General features: G+C 52.9%; 1 protein-coding gene across 5 annotated transcripts in view; it reads left to right on the forward strand.

Annotated features, from left to right (window-relative positions):
- The window catches only part of PLEKHM2 (pleckstrin homology and RUN domain containing M2), a 69,197-nt gene that overhangs the window by 43,844 nt on the left and 2,181 nt on the right, over window positions 1-23,172 (forward strand). For 2 of the 5 annotated variants that reach the window (XM_073317193.2, XM_073317195.2), the window contains 12 exons: window positions 3,146-3,380; window positions 6,770-7,534; window positions 8,304-8,373; window positions 11,294-11,384; window positions 11,860-11,924; window positions 12,370-12,458; window positions 13,532-13,664; window positions 14,229-14,419; window positions 15,258-15,326; window positions 17,225-17,384; window positions 22,282-22,461; window positions 22,553-22,669. In XM_073317193.2, the coding sequence (XP_073173294.2) occupies window positions 3,146-3,380; window positions 6,770-7,534; window positions 8,304-8,373; window positions 11,294-11,384; window positions 11,860-11,924; window positions 12,370-12,458; window positions 13,532-13,664; window positions 14,229-14,419; window positions 15,258-15,326; window positions 17,225-17,384; window positions 22,282-22,461; window positions 22,553-22,669 (2,165 nt within the window). The remainder of the gene's footprint in view (window positions 1-3,145; window positions 3,381-6,769; window positions 7,535-8,303; window positions 8,374-11,293; window positions 11,385-11,859; window positions 11,925-12,369; window positions 12,459-13,531; window positions 13,665-14,228; window positions 14,420-15,257; window positions 15,327-17,224; window positions 17,385-22,281; window positions 22,462-22,552; window positions 22,670-23,172) is intronic. The other 3 variants (XM_073317194.2, XM_073317196.2, XM_073317197.2) reach the window with 2 other exon arrangements.

A 23,172-nucleotide genomic window follows, 5' to 3' on the forward strand; every position in this document is an offset into this window, starting at 1 on the left:
TGGCAGCTCAGAGAACAGCTGTGGCTTGGTCCTGAAGAAATGAGTTTGATTAATTGATGCTATTGAGATCTCCCTCTCACACACACCCAACTTGTAAGGGAAGCTTTGCACTTCTCCAGCACTGCCTGTGTATGTTTGCATGACCCTCCCCCCACTGCGCACAAGTTCTGAGCCCATTGAGGCTAAAGGCAAATGGCACCTTGGGCAGGCAAAAACATCCTCTCATTCTAGTGTCTGCAGGTTGCTTCCTCCCCCCTCCCCCCCCTCCCCCCCCCCCCCCCCCCCCCCCGCAGCTGAGGAGCACAATGGAACTGAGGTCTGATTGTCTCTATTGCCTAGCCCAGTGGTCTCCAAACTTTTTGGATCGTGCACCCCATCAGTAAAAAAATTTGAGCACGCACGCCCAATATATGTATGTTTATTTATGTATAAATTATATCCATGTACTACTGTACTGATATAGTGTGTAAATTATAAAACATACCCAAAAAATAGAAATTGAAAAACGATGAGATAAAGATGAAATAAACAATATTTTTTAAATATTTTTTTTATTTATTAACAGTACAAAAAACCTTTTTGCTCTCACTAAAAGAAATTATTATTCATAATAATATTTTTAGTGGGAGCAGTGTGATTGAATATGCTTTATTATTTTTGAAACTCTTGGTTTAACACTTTGATACAGCGGGCGCTCTGGGTGGGGTCTGGGAGGGAGGGAGGGAGGGGGCGGGAGGGTGCTCAGGGTGGGGGTACGGGGTCTGGGAGGGAGTTAGGGTGCGGGAGGGCGCTCAGGGTGGGGTGCGGGGTCTGGGAGGGAGGTAGGGGGCGGGAGGGTGCTCAGGGTGGGGGTACGGGGTCTGGGAAGGAGTTAGGGTGCGGGAGGGCGCTCAGGGTGGGGTGCGGGGTCTGGGAAGGAGTTAGGGTGCGGGAGGGTGCTCAGGGTGGGGGTACGGGGTCTGGGAGGGAGTTAGGGTGCGGGAGGGCGCTCAGGGTGGGGTGCGGGGTCTGGGAAGGAGTTAGGGTGCGGGAGGGCGCTCAGGGTGGGGGTACGGGGTCTGGGAGGGAGTTAGGGTGCGGGAGGGTGCTCAGGGTGGGGTGCGGGGTCTGGGAGGGAGTTAGGGTGCGGGAGGGCGCTCAGGGTGGGGGTACGGGGTCTGGGAGGGAGGGAGGTAGGGGGCGGGAGGGCGCTCAGGGTGGGGGTACGGGGTCTGGGAGGGAGTTAGGGTGTGGGAGGGCGCTCAGGGTGGGGTGCGGGGTCTGGGAGGGAGTTAGGGGGCAGGAGGGCGCTCAGGGTGGGGTGCGGGGTCTGGGAGGGAGGTAGGGGGCAGGAGGGCGCTCAGGGTGGGGTGCGGGGTCTGGGAGGGAGGTAGGGGGCGGGAGGGCGCTCAGGGTGGAGGTACGGGGTCTGGGAGGGAGTTAGGGTGCGGGAGGGCGCTCAGGGTGGGGTGCGGGGTCTGGGAGGGAGGTAGGGGGCGGGAGGACGCTCAGGGTGGGGGTACGGGGTCTGGGAGGGAGGGAGGTAGGGGGCGGGAGGGCGCTCAGGGTGGGGCGCGGGGTCTGGGAGGGAGGTAGGGGGCGGGAGGGCGCTCAGGGTGGGGCGCGGGGTCTGGGAGGGAGGTAGGGGGCGGGAGGACGCTCAGGGTGGGGGTACGGGGTCTGGGAGGGAGGTAGGGGGCGGGAGGGCGCTCAGGGTGGGGCGCGGGGTCTGGGAGGGAGGTAGGGGGCGGGAGGGCGCTCAGGGTGGGGTGCGGGGTCTGGGAGGGAGGTAGGGGGCGGGAGGGCGCTCAGGGTGGGGGTACGGGGTCTGGGAGGGAGTTAGGGTGCGGGAGGGCGCTCAGGGTGGGGGTACGGGGTCTGGGAGGGAGGTAGGGGGCGGGAGGGCGCTCAGGGTGGGGCGCGGGGGCGGGGAGGGAGGTAGGGGGCGGGAGGGCGCTCAGGGTGGGGGGCGGGGAGGGAGGTAGGGGGCGGGAGGGCGCTCAGGGTGGGGCGCGGGGGCGGGGAGGGAGGTAGGGGGCGGGAGGGCGCTCAGGGTGGAGCGCGGGGTCTGGGAGGGAGGTAGGGGGCGGAGGGCGCTCAGGGTGGGGCGCGGGGTCTGGGAGGGAGGTAGGGGACGGGAGGGCGCTCAGGGTGGGGTGCGGGGGCGGGGAGGGAGGTAGGGGGCGGAAGGGCGCTCAGGATGGGGGTGCGGGAGGAGGCTCAGGCTGGGGCAGGCAGGGGGTGCAGAGCACTTACCTGGGGCAGCTCCTGTTTGGTGCCAGGGGGTGTGCAGGTGGCTCTGCGCAGCGCAGCACCACCCCCATGGCCACGATTCTGGGAGCTGCCCTCCCCACCCCCCCCGGCAGGTAGGGCCACCCGGAACGCAGGGGCTTTAGGGGCTTCAGGGTCCTGGGCTAAGGGGGCCCCGGGGCCCTGGCCTGCAGCTCCGAAGCCCCTTTCGGAATGCGGCCCTGCGAGCACGGGCCGGAGGACTCGGGAGGAGCAGGGGCAGCCGCGCAGCCAGTGGCTGGAGAGAAGCGGCGCTTTCCCCTTCAAAGCGTCTCTTCTCTCCAGCCGCTGGCTGTGCGGCTGCCCCTGCTCCTCCATGGGCCAGAGGACTCAGGGCCGCCCCCCCCCTTTTTTTTCCTCTGGTGGTGCTCCTCCCGCTGTGCTCCCCAGTTGATCATCTTGCACACCTGACTTTGGAGACCACTGGCCTAGCCTGTGATGTACCAGTGCTGACAGTCCCTCCTGTACCAGGAGCTCCCATCAGACTGTGATCCTGTTTGATGGCTGCCTGCACAGTCACTGTCTGAACATTAAACTTCTGTTTTCAGGCATTACGTTTCCTTTGCTGGGAAAGGTCGATTGATACTGTCTGTGGCACTGGGATCTCTCCTGCCTCCCCCACATATGCCCTCTCACTACTGAGTGCCCGCTGCCTGCAGGGGACTCCCAAATGCTGATCCTAATGAGCAATTTGATGAGCAAGTCTACTGGATAGTTTATACCCAAGTGGTGCTCCGGGCCAGGACCTTTCAGAGTCCGCATTGAGCACCATGTGTGCAGCCTTGCTCTGTTGAGGTCCAGAAGCTCAGTGAGGAATTCCTGCTCCCATAGTAGCAGCTGACTGGGATCCTGGTTTTTCCCCTCTCCTGTTTCCCAGATGGAGACCTAACGGACACTTTCAGCTGCCCGCACTCCGTGGCCTCCGATCTGAACGGCTGCAAGGCTTCCATGAAGAGTCCCACGCAGCGCTACAACCCCTTCAACGAGGAGAAGGTGGAAGTGCTGTCCTCCACCGAAACCACCCCGGCGCACACCACCTCCCTGGAGAGGATGGACACCACGATGGAAGGCACAGACCAGCTGGAGAGCGGCACGGAGCTGGAAGTCATCAGGTCAGTGCCATGCCTCCCAAACGCAAGGAGAGGGGTCTGCAAGCTAGTTGTGGGCAGGAGCTGACATTTGCCATGTGCTCTCCCTTGTACCACAGGGGGGTTATTGCTGGAAGCAGGAGCCCGGCAGGCAGCGATTCTGGGTTCTTGTTTCATACCTCTGGGGCCAGACTTTCCAACGTGCTCAGCACCCATCAACACCCATTGTTCTCAGTTGGGGGGGCGAGGCAGCGTTTCTCCATTGTTCTCAATGGGAGCTGCCAGGGGCAGAGGTCTCTTGAAAATGTGGCCTTTGAATTTTATGAAACAGATACTATAGCATGGGGAACAGAATGAAATATCGTAAAACGAGAGCCACAGTTGTGGTCCCCTGGGACTGACTTTCCGATCCCTGAGCATGCAGGGCTGGCACTGAGAGAACAATCCTTTTCATACTGATTTCATACTAGCCCCTTTTTATTCCCGCTGCACATCTCAGGTATATCTCCTGTATTACCCTCAGCACAGCACCCTGCATTTAGCTCAGTGCATATCAGCTGTTTCCTGGTGCAGGATCTGAACCTTCCAGGTCTCCCCCTCCTCCTACTGCTAATGGCATCAGTTGATTCATTCCTTCACTCAAGGCTGCCAGGCCTCTTCCCTGATGGCCTCGAGAGGCCTGACCAGCCTAGAAACAAACCCCATGAAGGACGTCAGTCAGTGGAGGCTGGTTATATGCCACCCCCTTGGTAGGCTGATGAAGATGCCGTGTGCAGGGCAGCCTTGGCACAGCCTGACCTGTGGCTAGGAACGTCCATCTGGTGAGAGTTGTATGTTTCTAGGCACAAGCTGATTTGCTGTAGATGTAGCAGATCTTGTTCCTCAGGCCCTGGGGCAGCTGGCTGGCTCTAGATGCACCCATACCTGACAATTTATTATCAGCAGAGAAACCACATGTTGTTTTAAACGTTTATCCTTTAAATCTGCACACCTGTATTGATTTCTTGGCCTGTGAATGTGTCTGATAGGGGGAGTTACTGTTTGATAGTGCCTCGCTCCAGAGCAACCCCCACATGATGCTCCTGGCATGCAGCGAGGGCCACGGGCTCTCCAGTGATCACAAGACCTCTGTTTAGTTTCTCATCAGAAAGTCAGTACTTCCAGGAGCCCAGCAAGGGCACTGATTGAGACCAGACTGAAGGGAGGTTGCCCCTACTGAACCACTAACCCCACCTTGCAGTAATACCCTGGGTTCTCCCCAGAAGTCTCTTACCCCTGCTTAACTTGTGGGATCTCTCAGCCTGCGGTGTCCCAGCCTGGTACATGTCCAGCTCCCTGGTAGCTGGGGGAAAGGGCGGTGGGAACAGCTGCTGCTTCTGACCTGCTGGGCTTTCTCCAATGCTGAGAGATGGGTGAGCAGGAGTGGGATTACATTCTGCTTTCTCTGGGGAACCTCCCTACACTCAGCACCCAACCAATGGGAACAGGATAATAGGTGTTCTGGCCCTTACTAACAGCAACCCTGACTTTGAGCCTGTTCCTGTCTGTGGCATGAGCACCCAGAATGCCACCTTCCACATGCGTATGGAGTGTCTATAACTAGAAAAAGGATCAGTGTGGTGGGTTGACGGCTCCCTCTACTGGCAGCTAGAGGCACTCTACATTGAATTTCCTCCATAAACTGGCACCTCAGAGATTAACACATTTATCTGGGCATAAGCTTTCATGGGCTAGAACCCACTTCATCAGATGCATGGAGTGGAAAATACAATAGGCAGGTATAAATATACAGCACATGAAAAGATGGGAGTTGTCTTACCAAGTGGGGAGTTGTCTTACCAAGTGGGGAGTTAGTGCTAAGGAGGCCAATTCAATCAGGTGGATGTGGCCCATTCCGAACAGTTGACAAGAAGCCACATCCACCACGATTGAATTGGCCTCGTTAGCACTACAAAAAGTAATTTTCCCTCTGTTGATATTCACCCCTTCTTGTCAACTGTTGGAAATCATAGAATCATAGAAGATTAGGGTTGGAAGGGACCTCAGGAGGTATCTAGTCCAACCCCCTGCTCAAAGCAGGACCAACACCAACTAAATCATCCCAGCCAGGGCTTTGTCAAGCTGGGCCTTAAAAACCTCTAAGGATGGAGATTCCAGTTCTTCACCACCCACCTAGTGAAATAGTGTTTCCTAATATCCAAACTAGACCTCTCCCACTGCAACTTGAGACCATTGCTCCTTGTTCTGTCATCTGCCACCATTGAGAACAACTGAGCTCCATCCTCTTTGGAACCCCCCTTCAGGTAGTTGAAGGCTGCTATCAAATCCCCCCTCACTCTTTTCTTCTGCAGACTAAATAACCCCAGTTTCCTCAGCCTCTCCTCATAAGTCATGTGCCCCAGCCCCCTAATAATTTTTGTTGCCCTCCGCTGGATTCTCTCCAGTTTGTCCACATCCCTTCTGTAGTGGGGGGACCAAAACTGGACACAGTACTCCAGATTTGGCCTCACCCAGTGCTGAATAGAGGGGAATAATCACTTCCTTCAATCTGTTGGCAATGCTCCTACTAATGCAGCCCAATATGCCATTGGCCTTCAGTTAGGATGGATGGGCCACATTAGCGCTCACCCCCCACACTTCATAAGGCAACTCCCATCTTTTCATGTGCTGTGTATTTATACCTGCCTCTGTATTTTCCACTCCAGGCATCTGATGAAGTGGGTTCTAGCCCAGGAAAGCTTATGCACAAATAAATGTGTTAGTCTCTAAGGTGCCACAAGGACTCCTTGTTGTTTTTACTGATACAGACTAACACGGCTGCCCCTGTGAAACCTGCCTTTCTTGAGAGGCCTGGCACGGAGATGGAATATTTTGAACTCAAGTAGAGAGGCTACAACAAGTGAGATGGGTTGGCCAGAGGCAGGGAAGTCCAGTGCTTAGAACAGAGGAACAAGAGTTGAGAGACTTGGATTCTTTCTGCCACTGACTCTCACCTAGTGTCCTTGGGCAAGTCACGTAACCTTTCTACTCTCATTTCCCTATCTGCGGTGGGGACTAATACTTCCAAGCTGACAGGAGTGTTGTGCAGCTTCAGTTAATGGCAGCAAAGGGCAGTGTGGTTCTTGGATGAAAGGCACTGTGCGTGTGCATCTGAATCTGATTAAGTGCTGGGTCTTTGAGTGCCATCCTGTTCAGCTCTGAAAATACACCCCTGGGCTTTTCTCCTCTAGCCCATTGTTTGTGCATCCGAATCCTCTGATTAGTAGAAACACCACCCTGCGCGTATGAGGAATAACCCAGGGGGTGGTGTAAGTGCGCAAGAGGGAGACCCAGAGAGTCCAGGGTTCCCTCCCATGGGCACAGAGGGCAAGGTTAGGCTCTGGTAACATCAGTGCAGGTTTCTCCCCTTGCAGATTAGCTAAAAAGAAGAAAACCGGCAAGAAAAAGAAGGTGAAATTGGAGGAAATGGTGAACCCCCCTGCCCCCAGTGCCACGGAGGCTGGCAGAGACGGTGGCACAAACAGACTGAGTGAAGGAACTGAGCTGAAGACAGACAGGAGGCTGCCCTCTCCGGAGGGCCAGGAGAGGCTAGGAGAGAGCAGCAAGCACTCGGCCCTGAGCCAGCTGGGCCTGCGGATCCCGGAGATGAAGGACACCTCCATGGAGAGCATGGGGCAGCCGCTGAGCAAAGTGATTGACAAACTGAACGGGCAGCTGGACCCCAGTGGCTGGAACTGCCCCGTCGACCCCCCCAATCAGTCCTTTCGGACTGACATGCCAGAGGAGACCCCGGATGGGCCGCCCTCTGGCAGCTATATCGAGCGGATTTCGACCCCCATGGACTTCTACCGCTTTACCGTCGAGAGTCCAAACTCTCCTGCGCCAGGTGGTGGCGACCATGACCCTACAGGGGCTGGCCAACCGCCATATGTTCCTGGTAGCCCTGAGGCTGCTGGACAAGATGAAGAAGGAGGAGAGGGAGAAACAGCTGGGGCGGTAGAGGACGCTCAGGAGGAGGCAGATAAAACCCAAGCCAGTGAAATGGAAACTGGCAACATGGAGGCGCTCAGCAGGCTGAAAGGAGACCAGCCCAGTCCCTCTCTGAGCAGCGCTGAGGACTCGGGGGTGGAGGAGGGACAGGGCAGCCCGTCGGAAATGGCCCATCCATCGGAGTTCAGGTAAGGCGAAGGGGGTAGGGGGTGTCTTTGCAGCAGGACAGCTCCGACTCTGAGGATCTTTGGGCAGGACCAGGAAAGCAGCAGTGTGGGGAATGGCTCTCCGGATAAAGTTTCCCCTCCATGGGCGAGAAGAGCGGCTGTGTGAGACCGTTTGCTCCCCTCCTTGGTCTGAAGGAGCTGGGAGTTGGGGGGTGATTTTTGGGCGGGGGGGGTCTGCCTTTTGGAATTGGGGGTTTCTGTAAGAGTTGGCTAGTGCTAGCTGAGATGTGCAGTTGGCTTTGTCTGGGTACTGGGGGTGGGGTGTTAAGTGGTTGACACGGGTGCCAAGGGCAGGGATAGAGGCCATGATATGAACTGAACAGAGCAGTCCATAAAAGAGGGGAGGCACAGCCCACCCATGTCATCCCAGATTTCCCCTCTGCAAAGGCAGGCCCTTCTGAGAAGTGGCGGGGAGCAGGAGGTAGGAGCCAGGGAGGGGCAAGAATAGCCACTTTACCCTGTATATTCACTGCTCCCGCCAGTGACCCCTGGTCACATCCCCTGCCAGCCTTTGGCACAGCTTCCGCAGGAGCAGCTCACAGGTGAGTGGCAAGTTCAGAGCTGAGGCCACCCCAGGACTCGGGAGCTTGCAGTGCTACCTCATAATCCCACCGCCTGCTGGGACCTGAGGACGTCCACTACTGCACCTTGGGGGTGCGCTTGGGGCCCCTGAGACACTTCTGCAGGGAAGGGTCCCTACATATCAAACCCTCCTTCCCACTTCTCTCAGGGTGGATAACAACCATCTATTGCTGCTGATGATCCATGTCTTCCGGGAAAACGAGGAACAGCTGTTCAGGGTAAGTCTGGCCATGTGAAGGCAAACGCCTTCCTCAGCCTCCCTTACAGCAGTTGTGGTGCTGAATGTGGGTTATTGACTGAAGGCTGGGAAGGAGGCACTAGCATCTGGGAACTGGTGGGTTCCTCTCCGTATGTACTCCTTATCTGCCCGGGCAGCAGGGAATCTTCAGGCAGGTCCCATCTACACTAGGAAAGGTGCTGTGGTGCTGGGGATGGAGTGGAAGTTAAGGATAATCTAGGCATGGCCGAATATCTAAACAAATACTTTGCCTCAGTCTTTAATAAGGTTAATGAGGATCTTTGGGATAATGGTAGCATGACAAATGGGAAAATATGGAGGTAGATATTACCATATCTGAGGTAGAAGCAAAACTCGAACAGCTTAATGGGACTAAATTGGGGGGCCCAGATAATCTTCATCCAAGAATATTAAAGGAATTGGCACATGAAATTACAAGCCCATTAGCAAGAATTTTTAATGAATGTGTAAACTCAGTGGTTGTACCGTATGACTGGAGAATTGCTAACATAGTTCCTATTTTTAAGAAAGGTAAAAAGAAGCGATCTGGGTAACTACAGGCCTGTTAGTTTGACATCTGTAGTATGCAAGGTCTTGGAAAAAATTTTGAAGGAGAAAGTAGTTAAGGACATTGAGGTCAATGGTAAATGGGACAAAATACAACATGGTTTTACAAAAGGTAGATCGTGCCAAACCAACCTGATCTCCTTCTTTGACAAGGTAACAGACTTTTTAGACAAAGGGAATGCAGTGGATCTAGATTTACCTAGATTCCAGGAAGGTGTTTGATACCATGCCACGTGGGGAATTATTAGTTAAATTGGAAAAGATGGGGATCAATATGAAAACTGAAAGGTGAGTAAGGAATTGGTTAAAAGGGAGACTACAGCGGGTCACGCTGAAAGGTGAACTGTCAAGCTGGAAGGAAGTTACCAGTGGAGTTCCTCAGGGATCGGTTTTGGGACCAATCTTATTTAATCTTTTTATTACTGACCTCGGCACAAAAAGTGGGAGTGTGCTAATAAAGTTTGCAGATGATACAAAGCTGGGAGGTATTGCCAATACAGAGAAGGACCGGGAAATCATACAGGAGGATCTGGATGACCTTGTAAACTGAATTTGTGGGGGGGGGTGGAGGGTGAGAAAACCTGGATTTGTGCTGGAAATGGCCCACCTGTTGATCACTTTAGATAAGCTATTACCAGCAGGACAGTGGGGTGGGAGGAGGTATTGTTTCATGATTTCTGTGTGTATATAAAGTCTGCTGCAGTTTCCACGGTAAACATCTGATGAAGTGAGCTGTAGCTCACGAAAGCTCATGCTCAAATAAATTGGTTAGTCTCTAAGGTGCCACAAGTACTCCTTTTCTTTTTGCGAATACAGACTAACACGGCTGTTCCTCTGAAACTTGTAAACTGGAGTAATAGTAATAGGATGAAATTTAATAGTGAGAAGTGCAAGGGCATGCATTTAGGGATTAATAACAAGAATTTTAGTTATAAGCTGGGGACGCATCAATTAGAAGTAATGGAGGAGGAGAAGGACCTTGGAGTATTGGCTGATCACAGGATGACTATGAGCCGCCAATGTGATATGGCTGTGAAAAAAGCTAATGAGGTCTTGGGATGCATCAGGAGAGGTATTTCCAGTAGCGATAAGGAGGTTTTAGTACTGTTATACAAGGCACTGGTGAGACCTTACATTGAATACTGTGTGCAGTTCTGGTCTCCCATGTTTAAGAAGGATGAATTCAAACTGGAACAGGTACAGAGAAGGGCTACTAGGATGATCCGAGGAATGGAAAACCTGTCTTATGAAAGAAGACCAAGGAGCTTGGCTTGTTTAGCCTAACCAAAAGAAGGCTGAGAGGAGATATGATTGCTCTCTATAAATATATCAGAGGGATAAATACCAGGAAGGGAGAAAAATTATTTAAACTCAGTAACAATGTGGACACAAGAACAAATGGCTATAAACTGGCCATCGGGAAGTTTAGACTGGAAATTAGACAAAGGTTTCTAACCATCAGAGGAGTGAAGTTCTGGTATAGCCTTCCAAGGGAAGTAGTGGGGGCAAAAGACCTATCTGGCTTCAAGATTAAACTTGATAAGTTTATGGAGGAGATGGTATGATGGGATAACATGATTTTGGCAATTAATTGATCTTTAAATATTCATGGTAAATAGGCCCAATGGCCTGTGACTGTGATGGGATGTTAGATGGGCTGGGATCTGAGTAACTACAGAGAATTCTTTCCTGGGTATCTGGCTGGTGACTCTTGCCCATATGCTCAGGGTGCAGCTGCTTGCCATATTTGGGGTCGGGAAGGAATTTTCCCGCTCCCAAATATGGAGGAGGCCCTGGTGGTTTTTCGCCTTCCTCTGTAGCATGGGACACGGGTCACTTGCTGGAGGATTCTCTGCTCCTTGAAGTCTTTAAACCATGATGTGACTTCAATAGCTCAGACATAGGTGAGAGGTTTATCGCAGGAGTGGGTAGGTGAGATTCTGTGGCCTGCATTGTGCAGGAGGTCAGACTAGATGATCATAAGGTCCCTTTTGACCTTAATATCTATGAATAATATCGTTAGTGCATGGCCTCATTATAGCACGTCTGCCTTGTGGAGTAGGTGAGACCTGAGGGTGCCCTGGAGCCATGCTGCAGACAGGGGCATTTCGAAGGCTGTGGCGCTGTCTGGGGACACGGTTATTACACGGGCTAGAGAACCCAAGTGCACGTCAGCCATGGAGGAGGCCACCGCATGCTGACTGGATCCCGAAGCTCGTAGCTTTGCACAGTGGAGATGGAATTGTGGCCCTGCTGCACGGGCGCCCATGGTAACTGTGGGCAGTGAGCATGGAAGCTCTGTTCTTTATGTGTCATCTCTCCTCTTCTCGCAGATGATCCGAATGAGCACTGGGCACATGGAGGGGAATCTTCAGCTGCTCTATGTCCTGCTGACGGACTGTTATGTGTACCTGATCCGGAAAGGTAGCCCATCCCAGTGGCCTCTCTAAATTACCTTCCTGGGAGGCACCATGGAGGCCGGCAGGGGTCTTTGGTCTTCAGCAGGGGGTTTACCTGTAGAAGTCTAGATGTATCGTGAGGGTGGCGTGTGGAGTACACACCCCTATGGAAAGGGCCATCTGCCCCATAGGTTCACACCACAACCAGCTGGCTCCAGGGCATTCGTAATGCTACATATCAGCTGTTGGGGGAACCAGAGAGGGGCAGGCCTGCTTAGGTGACAGGCACGGTACCTCACCAGCCAGTCTGCCAGGGACAACCCTTCTGGCCCCTAGAAGTTCAGATCCCCTCCTCCTGCTCCTCAGAATCCCTGGGCTGCTAGTTCTGCAGACTGAGCTCCTGCTGCTAGGCGGTGGGCGAGATCTGGGCAAATCTCTGTACTGCGTCTGGGGAGCGTCCTCCCCATCTGCCCATACACCTGTCCTGTGTCCTATGCTAGGAGCCGCAGAAAAGCCGTACTTGGTGGAGGAGACCGTTTCATACAATGAGCTAGACTACATCTCGGTGAGTCCAGGCCTGTCGCTCGCAGGGTGCAGCAATGCGCTGGGGGAAGCGGAGAGGATGTGAAGGAAAACACCTCTTGCTTTGCCTGGCTTTTCCAGTCCCCGGGGTCTGTCCCTCCTCTTGCTGTTGGAGGACGCTGAAGAACGACTCTTCCATGGCCGGGAGGTTTGCAGGCTCAATGCAGGTGACCTAACTGGGGATGCAGAGGGAAGCGCCTTTGCCTCCTCAGCCCTCTGGTGCCACCTCTACCTGCCAACATCCTCCCATCCCAGCTGTTGCTCTGCCACTTGGGCTCTGACACAGCCCCTGCTGCTGGCTCCCCCCTGTGGCCTTTAGTCAGCAGTACATCAGCCTTTTCAGGGCACATTTGGGGTGCCTTTCCAAAGCCTTGTCCCCATCCTGCTCCTCAGCCTCCCTAATGAGTGCTTGTGTGTTACCACGACAGGTTGGCCTGGATCAGCAGACAGTGATGTTGGTCTGCACCAACCGTCGGAAGCAGTTCCTGCTGGACACCGCCGACGTGGCCCTTACAGAGTAAGCTCTACTGTTGTGTGCAAACGGGTTGATCTTTCCATGCGCCTGGGGTTATTTGTCGGCCACTCCCCTAAAGCCTCCGGGCTGCCCCTTATATCTGAAAAATTACTTGGGAAGCAAATGCAAGTGATTCTAGTTAAGGGTAGCATTTGGGGAGGGGCTGGATCTCATGATCTCTCTTTCATTGTTGTTTAAAAGTCCCAGGGCTGTTGCTCAGATTTGATGATTGGTTTAATTACAACAATTTAGCCCCCCACAAATGGTTTGACTTCGATTGCATTAAAAATTGCAAAATGCTCCCAATAGCTCCCTCTGCTGGTTGACATGCTGTGCTGTCTGCAGGGCCTGCTACTTTCAATACCTCTCTAATTATCTTGACGCTGCTTACATTTGTTTGGTTCCCAAGACCCGCTGGGGTGACCGTGTTTTGCGGTGAATGGCTTTGCCTGTTCTTATTGCAGAAGAAAGGTTTGACATTAGCCTTCCTCCCATGATCGGGCAGTGACTGACTGGCCGCAGACAGAATAGGGATGAGGACAAATTGTCGGGTTTTGAGTTCACTGGCAAATCTGCAGCTTTGCTGTCTCCATGTTGGGCAGGGAGAAGGTGGCTTGTGCCCTCTTGGACTCTTTAGGCCCTATGTGACCTCTTAGGCAGCACTCTGGACAGCTCTCTCGTAAGCCAGTTGAAATGTTCTCTGTTTGTTTTCCTTCCCAGTGTGTTACTTCAACGGGGCTTTGTAAGTTCAGGTCCCTGAGAGGAGCGTTCTCAGGCTCCTTCCCAGAGATCAGCAGCTTCAAAGCTTCCATTTCCTTGGACTCTTACTTTATATCAAGACCCTTTAGCACCTTTGGGCCCCCATCCTGCAGTTGGATCCATGTAGGTTGAACCTTGTGAACCCCTTTGCGTTATCTGTGGGAGGCATGGGTCTGCCCCTATGGACCTGATTGCAGGATTGAGTCGGCACTATAATTTCTGAGCTGGCATCCCAGCTCTCCTTGTGAACTGTGCTCCAGAGGGGTGTTAGTCCGAGAGGTGACCTCAACGAAGATCTCCATTCTCCCCTCCCCCAGGTTCTTCCTAGTCTCCTTGAAGTCAGCCATGATCAAAGGTTGCCGAGAGCCGCCGTACCCCAGCATCCTCACCGACGCCACTATGGAGAAGCTGGCGCTGGCCAAGTTTGTGGCCCAAGAGTCAAAGTGCGAGGTGAGGTGGGAATTAGGAGTATCTTGAAATATTTTCTTCACTGACGTCTCTTCTTACCAACGCACCTTCTGTGGAGAGGGGCTTCTTACTGGGCTCCTGCACTCTATTCTGTAGTGCGTTCCCACAGGTATTAACTCAACTGTGCAGATCAGTCCTCGCCACCTGTCCCTGTTGTGGTCTGTTCGCTGCTCCATACCACCCCAGAGGTGGCTGCAGTTTCAGCAGTGGGGTCCTTCAGTGTCCCATCTGTCCTGCAGAGGGCTGGGCTGAGTTCAGTTGTTAGGAACTGCATGGAGACGCTCCAGTGGAAGGTGCTCTGTACCATGATTACACTGTATTAAGCCTTGTGCCATGTAGTCCCTCACAGGAGCGATTCTCTGACTTGCTGCCCGATCCTTTTCTGTCCAGGCCCTTAAGGCTCTCAGAGATGTGTCCTAGAGATGTGATTCCTGCGGTATGGACCCCCCAGGCCAGGCTGCTGCTGTCCCTGGGATTAGCCCTATTGCTGTTAGGCCTGGGAGATTGGTAACCCTTTTGCTCAGTCTGCTGGTCTGTCTCTCACAGGCTTCCGATGTGGTCGTGCGCTTCTATGGCCTCATTCACTGGGAGGACCCCATGGATGAGACATTGGGACCGGCCCCTTCCCTTTATGCTTCTTCTGAGAACTCGGTCACTAAAGAAGGCATCCTGCATTACAAGTCTGGGACTTCCTACCTGGGGAAGGAGCACTGGAAGACCTGCTTTGTGGTGCTCAGGTGGGAGCTGGGACTGCGTTCACAGGGGCGCTCTGACAGGTCTGGAGTGTGAAGTGCTGAGGGAAGGCAATGCAGTGGGGAAGCCTTGTTGCTTGGTACAAACAGCCTTGTCTGGAGGAGCCTGGACGCCCCTGGGCGAGTTCAGGATGGAAAGACACCAGAAATCCCATCCCGACCGTCAGCCCTTATTGACCTTAGCAGATTGGCACCATAATATAAGGCTAACTTTTATCCAGGAGCAGGAGTGGGCCTTCTCCACACCCCTCATACCTTCAAATCTCCCTCCCGCCCACCCCCATGGCTGCTAGATCGGGCGTTGTTTGGAGCCCATTATTGTTTCTGCTCCAGTAAAGCCAAGTGACCCCTCGGGGCAGAGCCAGAGCTGGGACTTGGGTCCAGTCCTGGTTGCTAATAGCAGCAGCCCAGGGAGCTAAGCCCTGGGCAGCCTGCACTTGATGTAAATGATACTCTTCTTGCTGCCCTTGTTAATGTTGTACCATGATAGCAAGAGAGAGAGAATTCCAAAGATCCTATTGTCCTGAAGCCCAGGATGAAGTCCCCTGATAGAGACTTTATCCAATATCCAAGTGCAGACCTGACCTGTGCTTCCTTAGCTCTCGTTCTGGTGAGGGACACGGGCTCCGGCTACAGCCAGCCTCTCATAGCATCAGTGTGGCTCAGTCCCGTCGCAGCCTGTGCTTTGCTAGCAGCAGGAATCCACTGTCTAGCAGGGAGGGAAGTTTATATGACAGCTGCTGGGCTAAAGTGAGGGGAGGTTTGTGTTGCTGGTCAGGCGGCACTAGCTGAGTTATCTGCTTTGTCTTGTGTTTCCAATCAGCAGCAATGGGATCTTATACCAGTATCCAGACCGTACTGACATTATCCCTCTGCTCTCCGTGAACATGGGGTAAGTGGGCACTAAGCATGTTAGCTGTGGTGCAGTACTGTAGCAATGTTCCTCTCCCTACTGAAGTTGTACCTGCCGTAGGCAGTTGATCGTGTCACTGGGTCTCATTAGAACTGGCCTGTGGAGTGAGCTAGGGTGTCTTTGTCTGCTGGAAGGGATGTGTACGCTAAGTACATGTGTTACATCTCTGCACCTCCCAGTCTCTCACACCAGGAGAAGGCAGCAGCCCACATTTAAGCTGAAGCGGAGAGCGGTGGACAGTCTTGGATGATTGGTAATGCGAGCCGGAGCCTTTCACCTGTATTTCACCAGTTGAGATCTCCCAGCAGCAGGGAGAGAAAGTCAGTGATATCTGAGGGGCATTTGGCCCTATGTGAAATGAGTTGGGGGGAAGACCTCAGGCCAGTCCCTAGTGTGCAGGGGTCTGTGTTCCACATCAGAGACTACCATTACAGACAGCTGACGGTCAAATGAGCCATGGAAACTGGACTCACCCGCCTGCCCCCCAGGTCCCTGCAGGTTGGGACTGAGGTACGGAAGCTGGGCAAGGTGAGGCCACTTGTACTGTGCTGGAGATAAGTGCATCCACTTCCCAGGACTGTCGATCCAGCGCTAAGATCATTTGAAGCATACATCTGCTGGGGATAACTACACAGGAATTCCCCAGCGGTTGGCAGGCTGTTAGCAGTGATCCCCATGCTAAGGTGCAGAGATCAGTCACTGAAATACAACATGGCAGAAACTCTTCTCTTTCTGTGTTAAGTCAAAATTAGTAGGGATCTGGGAGTCAGGACTCCTGGGTTCCATTCCTGTCTCTGCCACCGACTCCTTGTGTAACCTTGAACAAGAGGCTTAGTCAGTGACTCGGTTTCCCCATTTATAGAAAGTGAGTTATTGTTTGAAGCTTTAGGTCTAAGCATGTGCACAAGTGCCTGTGAAATCCGTGGGAGCCCCAACCTGTATCTGAGAGCAGAGTATTCCCGTTAACAATACGGTGTTCCCTGAGTTTGGACCCTCCCATGTAAATACCTTCCCCACCCCCACCTCTACGTGCCCCTCTAGGGGCTCTCTGCTAGCCCACCTCACTTGCTCTCCACTCCCGGATGGTGCAGAGGAAGAGAAGCCAGGTTTCTAAGCCATAGTGATTAGAACCAACAAGTCAACTTGCACCTGGGGACCCAGTGCTGCTCAGAGGGCCTGGACGTGCTGGACTCACCGGGACTCGTTTCACCGAGCACTGAGTTTGCATTCTGTGCCAGCTGAAGCTTCAGAGGGCGTTGCGCTAACCCAACGGGAGGTGGCGAAAGTCTGAGGTGATGGTGAGACCAGGAATGCCACAGACTCTGAGCTACCTAGAGACGGCCCAAAGCAGGCCTGAGTCATCGCTGCTAGCTTGGTGTCCGGAGGGGTATAATTACTCTGGGATTGTGAGCTTCTTGGGCAACGAGTGCTGCAGTGGTATATCCACCCCGCTACCCCCACCCAACATTACCTCCATCCACTCCAGTCCGAGCCTCAGCCAGCTTGTCATCGGCCAGGCCCCAGTTTTGGCCAGACATTGAGAAAGCTTGGAATCGACCAGGCCGAGATCAGGAGCTGTATGTCAGAGCTAAGAATCAGCACAGCCCCGAACACCTCCCAGTCACTTCCAGTGGCTTCTCATGTGCATTGGAGTGGGGGAAAGGGCAGAACGAAGCCCAGAATCGCCCCACATGAGGGGTCCTCCGGCTGATGGAAGGTGAGGAGCCTCAGGGCCTGTGAGAGGAACCTGGTGATGTTGAGGCATGTCCTGCCCTCCCTGGAGCAGTGTGCCCAGACGCATGGTGCATCTGGGACCTTTGCTCTCCTCCCTTGTGGTCGTCTCTTAGTCTCTGATCTCTGCTTTCTGATCCTTTCAGGGGGGAGCAGTGTGGTGGGTGCCGGCGATCGAACACCACAGATCGCCCCCACTCCTTCCAGGTGATCCTGACCGACCGCCCTTCCCTGGAGCTCAGCGCCGAGAACGAAGAGGAGATGGCAGACTGGATGCAATACTTGTGCCAGGCCGTATCCAAAGGGGTGAGCAGCTCCCTGTGCGCTCGCTGATCTGTGTGCGGCACAGGGCCACTTTGAATAGTGCCAGGCTATGATCCGTTTTCCTGACCCTGAAGGGAAACCTGCCAGCCAATGAAACCGTTGTGTAACACTCTGCAGTTAGCGTGCAAGAGGTGTGGGGGGGTGGAGATGAGAGCTGCGGTCCAGCATCGTCGTCATCTGTAAATTACACATCGTTTTGTCCATCTGCTTCACATCCATCCCATGCATAAAGGAGCCAGGCTCTCCAGCCCCCTCCCAGGGGTTCATTGAAACCTGTTAGAGGGCTTATTCCTTCACCCTTCCACTTCCCTGGTCCTTCTTGCATGAACAGAGAGCAACAATACCCGAAGTCCGAAGGTGCAAACAATTCGATGTTTATTGGGGTGAACTTTCAGCAAACTTAAATCCAAGTTCCTTTTTCCTTATTTTCGAATCCTAACTTACTTCCTGTTTGCCCCTAATTTATATACTAATATTCTCAGCTATACCTTAACCAATCATTTTACTGAAATTTACCTAACCAATCCTAACACAGGTTTCAGAGTAGCAGCCCTGTGAGTCTGTATTCGCAAAAAGAAAAGGAGGACTTGTGGCACCTTAGAGACTAACCAATTTATTTGAGCATAAGCTTTCGTGAGCTACAGCTCATTTCATCGGATGCATTCAGTGGCTAACATATTGTAACATGATTAGCTAACCAATTATATCCCACCACCCTAATTAGTTTACACACAGCAAAATTAATTATACAGCAGACAGAAACAATCAGAACCAGACAAAGACCATGCAAATAAACAATAGCAAAGTGGGAACTATAATGACAAAACAATACAGAAGTGAGGATTTCACAACTACATCTATAAAGACTTAAGGGTTTCCCAGCTGTGTCTATTGATAAGCGAGTTCTTACCAAACAGAAAACTATCAAACTAAATTTCCTTTTACATCTTCTAGGCTCTTCCCTTTCTCTGGAGGTGATAGATCGGATTACCTTGCTAACAGCCCCAGATTGTCTTATTTCAATATGACTGGTTTGAAATGTGTGAGGACGTGGCCTTTCGTTTTCCAGCTTATCCCTGCTCCCACTGCTTAGCCAAAGGCCTTAGCTTAAGAACAGAGCCTCAGACTGTCACATGAGAGAAGGCTCTTACACAGGCAGACAGTGCTTTTGATTCTTTCTTTTATACCTCTCTAACTAGCTAAATGATAAACATAGACCTACATTCTTAAAGTCTAGGCCTTTACAGACAGGCCCGAATATCTGTATCCTAACACTCCCCCCCCCCCTTTTTTTTTTTCTCTTGGGATTTTTCTGCCCAGGTATTTCTGGAAAAGAGCAGGACATATGGAGACACACTTCCTGATAGGGCCAGGCAATCAAGGTGGAAGGTGTCGATATTTCATCTGTCCCACTGCCCGTTGTGTAGTACTGTGCCCTGCACCTTCTCTCTTACGGGCATACCACACCTATTCCAATTAGTGTTCCAGACTTTCACCTGCCAGCCAATGAAACCTTTGTGTAGCACTCTGCAGTAAGCATGCGGGGGCGCCTGAGGGCTGCAGTCCAGTATCGTCGTCATCTCTAAATTACACACTGTTTTGTCCATGATCCCATCTGCTCCACATCCATCCCGTGCGTAAAGGAGCCAGGCTTGAACCCCCCTGATTGTAGCTGATCATTCTGAAGCAGAACCCTCTGGGGTCACTTTCCACATTGGGGCAGTACTTGGTCCTCGGTACCAGGTTTGTAAAACGACTCTGGCTTTGTAGACTGCAGTCTCTTAGACGTCTGCCGTGCCCATAGCATCAAGTGGTGGGGTCATAGAATCATAGACTCATAGAATATCAGGGCTGGAAGGGACCTCAGGAGGTCATCTAGGCCAACCCCCTGCTCAAAGCAGGACCAATCCCCAACTACATCATCCCAGCCAGGGCTTTGTCAAGCCTGACCCTAAAATATCTAAGGAAGGAGATTCCACCACCTCCCTAGGTAACACATTCCTGTGTTTCACCACCGTCCTAGAGAAAAAGTTTTTCCTAATATCCAACCTAAACCTCCCCCACTGTAACTTGAGACCATTACTCCTTGTTCTGTCATCAGCTACCACTGAGAACAGTCTAGAGCCATCCTCTTTGGAACCCCCTTTCAGGTAGTTGAAAGCAGCTATCAGATCCCCCCTCATTTTTCTCTTCCGCAGACTAAACAATCCCGGTTCCCTCAGCCTCTCCTCATAAGTCATGTGTTCCAGTCCCATAATCATTTTTGTTGCCCTCCGCTGGACTCTTTCCAGTTTTTCCACATCCTTCTTGTAGTGTGGGGCCCAAAACTGGACACAGTACTCCAGATGAGGCCTCACCAATGTCGAATAGAGGGGAACGATCACGTCCCTCGATCTGCTGGCAATGCCCCTACTTATACATCCCAAAATGCCATTGGCCTTCTTGGCAACAAGGGCACACTGTTGACTCATATCCAGCTTCTCGTCCACTGTAATCCCTAGGTCCTTTTCTGCAGAACCGCTGCCTAGCCAGTCAGTCCCTAGTCTGTAGCGGTGCATGGGATACTTCCGTCCTAAATGCAGGACTCTGCACTTGTCCTTGTTGAACCTCATCAGATTTCTTTAGGCCCAATCCTCTAATTTGTCTAGGTCCCTCTGTATCCTATCCCTACCCTCCAGCGTATCTACCTCTCCTCCCAGTTTAGTGTCATCTGCAAACTTGCTGAGGGTACAATCCACACCATCCTCCAGATCATTAATGAAGATATTGAACAAAACCGGCCCGAGGACTGACCCTTGGGGCACTCCACTTGATACCGGCTGCCAGCTAGATATGGAGCCATTGATCACTACCCTTTGAGCCCGACAATCTAGCCAACTTTCTATCCACCTTATAGTCCATTCAGCCAGCCCATGCTTCTTTAACTTGCTGGCAAGAATACTGTGGGAGACAGTGTCAAAAGCTTTGCTAAAGTCAAGGAACAACATGTCCACCGCTTTCCCCTCATCCACAGAGCCAGTTATCTCATCATAGAAGACAATTAGATTAGTCAGGCACTACTTGCCCTTGGTGAATCCATGCTGAATGTTTCTGATCACTTTCCTCTCCTCCAAGTGCTTCAGAATTGATTCCTTGAGGACCTGCTCAATGATTTTTCCAGGGACTGAGGTGAGGCTGACTGGCCTGTAGTTCCCAGGATCCTCCTCCTTCCCTTTTTTAAAGATGAGCACTACATTAGCCTTTTCCCAGTCGTCCGGGACTTCCCCGAATCGCCATGAGTTTTCAAAGATAATGGCCAATGGCTCTGCAATCACATCCGCCAACTCCTTTTGTCCTCTCGGATGCAGCGCATCCGGCCCCATGGACTTGTGCTCGTCCAGCTTTTCTAAATAGTCCCGAAACACTTCTTTCTCCACAGAGAGCTGGTCACCTCCTCCCCGTGCTGTGCTGCCCAGTGCAGTAGTCTGGGAGCAGAGCTTGTTCGTGAAGACAGAGGCAAAAAAAGCATTGAGTACATTAGCTTTTTCCACATCCTCTGTCACTAGGTTGCCTCCCTCATTCAGTAAGGGGCCCACACTTTCCTTGACTTTCTTCTTGTTGCTAACATACCTCAAGAAACCCTTCTTGTTACTCTTAACATCTCTTGCTAGCTGCAACTCCAGGTGGGATTTGGCCTTCCTGATTTCACTCCTGCATCCCCGAGCAATATTTTTATACTCCTCCCTGGTCATTTGTCCAATCTTCCACTTCTTGTAAGCTTCTTTTTTGTGGTTAAGAGCCGCAAGGATTTCACTATTAAGCCAAGCTGGTCACCTGCCATATTTACTATTCTTTCTACACATCGGGATGGTTTTTCCCTGTAACCTCAATAAGGATTCTTTAAAATACAGCCAGCTCTCCTGGACTCCTTTCCCCCTCATGTTATTCTCCCAGGGGATCCTGCCCATCAGTTCCCTCAGGGAGTCAAAGTCTGCTTTTCTAAAGTCCAGGGTCCGTATTCTGCTGCTCTCCTTTCTTCTCTGTGTCAGGATCATGAACTCAACCATCTCATGGTCACTGCCTCCCAGGTTCCCATCCATTTAGCTTCCCCTACTAATTCTTCCTGGTTTATGAGCAGCAGGTCAAGAAGAGCTCTGTCCCTAGTTGGTTCCTCCAGCACTTGCACCAGGAAATTGTTCCCTACCCTTTCCAAAAACTTCCTGGACAGTCTGTGCAATCCTGGGTCCTGACTCAAGGAGCCCCCGCATGCTGAAGGGATCCCCTTTTCCATACTGCCATGGTGTTGATACATAGCGCTGGCCAACAGCCGTGGTGCTCTGGGGCAACGACTGTCCTGCCGGGAAGGAGACCAGGCTCAGGCATGGCTGGGGGGCCCAGTCTCTGGGGCACGGAAGCAGCTGGTGAATCAACCACTGCTTCCCCCTCAGCCAACAGAGCGGCCCTGGCTTCGAAGCACATCTGTCTGTTCAGACGCTTGGCCAGCCCCTCCCCAGAGCATCTGAGCACTGTCATTTCTAGGGCCTCTGTGACTGAACCAAAAGGGCAGCTCTCGAGGGATCCTTAAGATAAACAGTGAGGCAGAGTCTCGTGCACAGCCCAGGATTTGAAGCTGCAGAGGCGACCTGGAGTAGGATCTTGGAGAATGGGCCAGTGGAGGGTGGGCAAGATCCTCTGCTGGCGTAAATCAGTGTGGCTCCACTGAAGTCATTTACATCAGTTGTGGCTCTGGGCCTGGGAGTGGCTTCTATCTCAGGCACACGCAGCAGCGTCCGGAGAGAGACCCCTGCACGTACGCTGGGGCTGGATGAGAAGCAGAGCATTGTGGCCTGCAGCCAGCAGGGTGACTGGTTCTAACAGTTTACCTTTCACCCGCCCCCAGGTTATCCCCCAGGGCGTGGTCCCCACGCCTTGCATCCCCTGCTGCCTTGTCATAACGGACGAGAAGGCCTTCACCTGCCACGAGGATTGCCAGACGAGCTTCTTCCGCTCGCTCGCCACCGTGGAGCTGCCGGACGTGGCCACTGTCTCTACGGAAGCCGGCAAGGAGTACTGTATAATAGTGAGTGTGGGCACGTGTGTGGGCCTGACAGGCATACAGAAGGGGAGCTGGCTCCAGTAAGTAACCGCTGTGCCTCTCTGTTGGCATTTAGGAGTTTGCTCAGGATCGCAACCAGTTCATGCCCCCCTGGGTCCTGTACTTTAGTTGCACTACTGAACTGGAGAGGTTCCTCTTGGCGCTGAGCACTGTGTGGAGAAATATCTACCAGGTAAACAGGCCCAAGGCAGTGCTGGCAACAGGGTGAGCTGCCTGTTCCTGCATCCCTAACTGGGTTAGGAGGCCCAACTGCGGGGAATGGGTGGGGCTGGCTGGTCTTGCAGAGGTTGGCCTGCATCTGCCTGCAGCTGGATCGGGTTCAAACTCTTGGCCTCCATGCTTAGGGTAAGAGAGCAGCGAAGATCCACTGAGCCTGCTGGGTCAACACAGCCCCCACTCCTGCCTTCTGCGGGTCAGGTTTGGTGGCCGTGGGGAGAGCTGTGTGCCTGCTGAGGGGGCAGGCACTGAGTGGTGTGCCTGGGGAGCGATGGGCAGTACCCATTGCTGGGGGTGTCACGTGGCTATCCTCACTGGAGGCTGCAGCTCACAGCCTGTATTGGAGATGAGTCAGCTGTGATGTGTGTCCTGGGTCCAGCGGGAGTTGGACGCTAATTTACACCAACTAGTGTCTGCTCAAGGCAGGCTCTGTCCAGGGATAACAGTGGGGGCTGTGGG

The sequence above is a fragment of the Lepidochelys kempii genome, chromosome 18, assembly GCF_965140285.1.
Source record: "Lepidochelys kempii isolate rLepKem1 chromosome 18, rLepKem1.hap1, whole genome shotgun sequence".
NCBI classification, from domain to species: Eukaryota; Metazoa; Chordata; order Testudines; family Cheloniidae; genus Lepidochelys; species Lepidochelys kempii.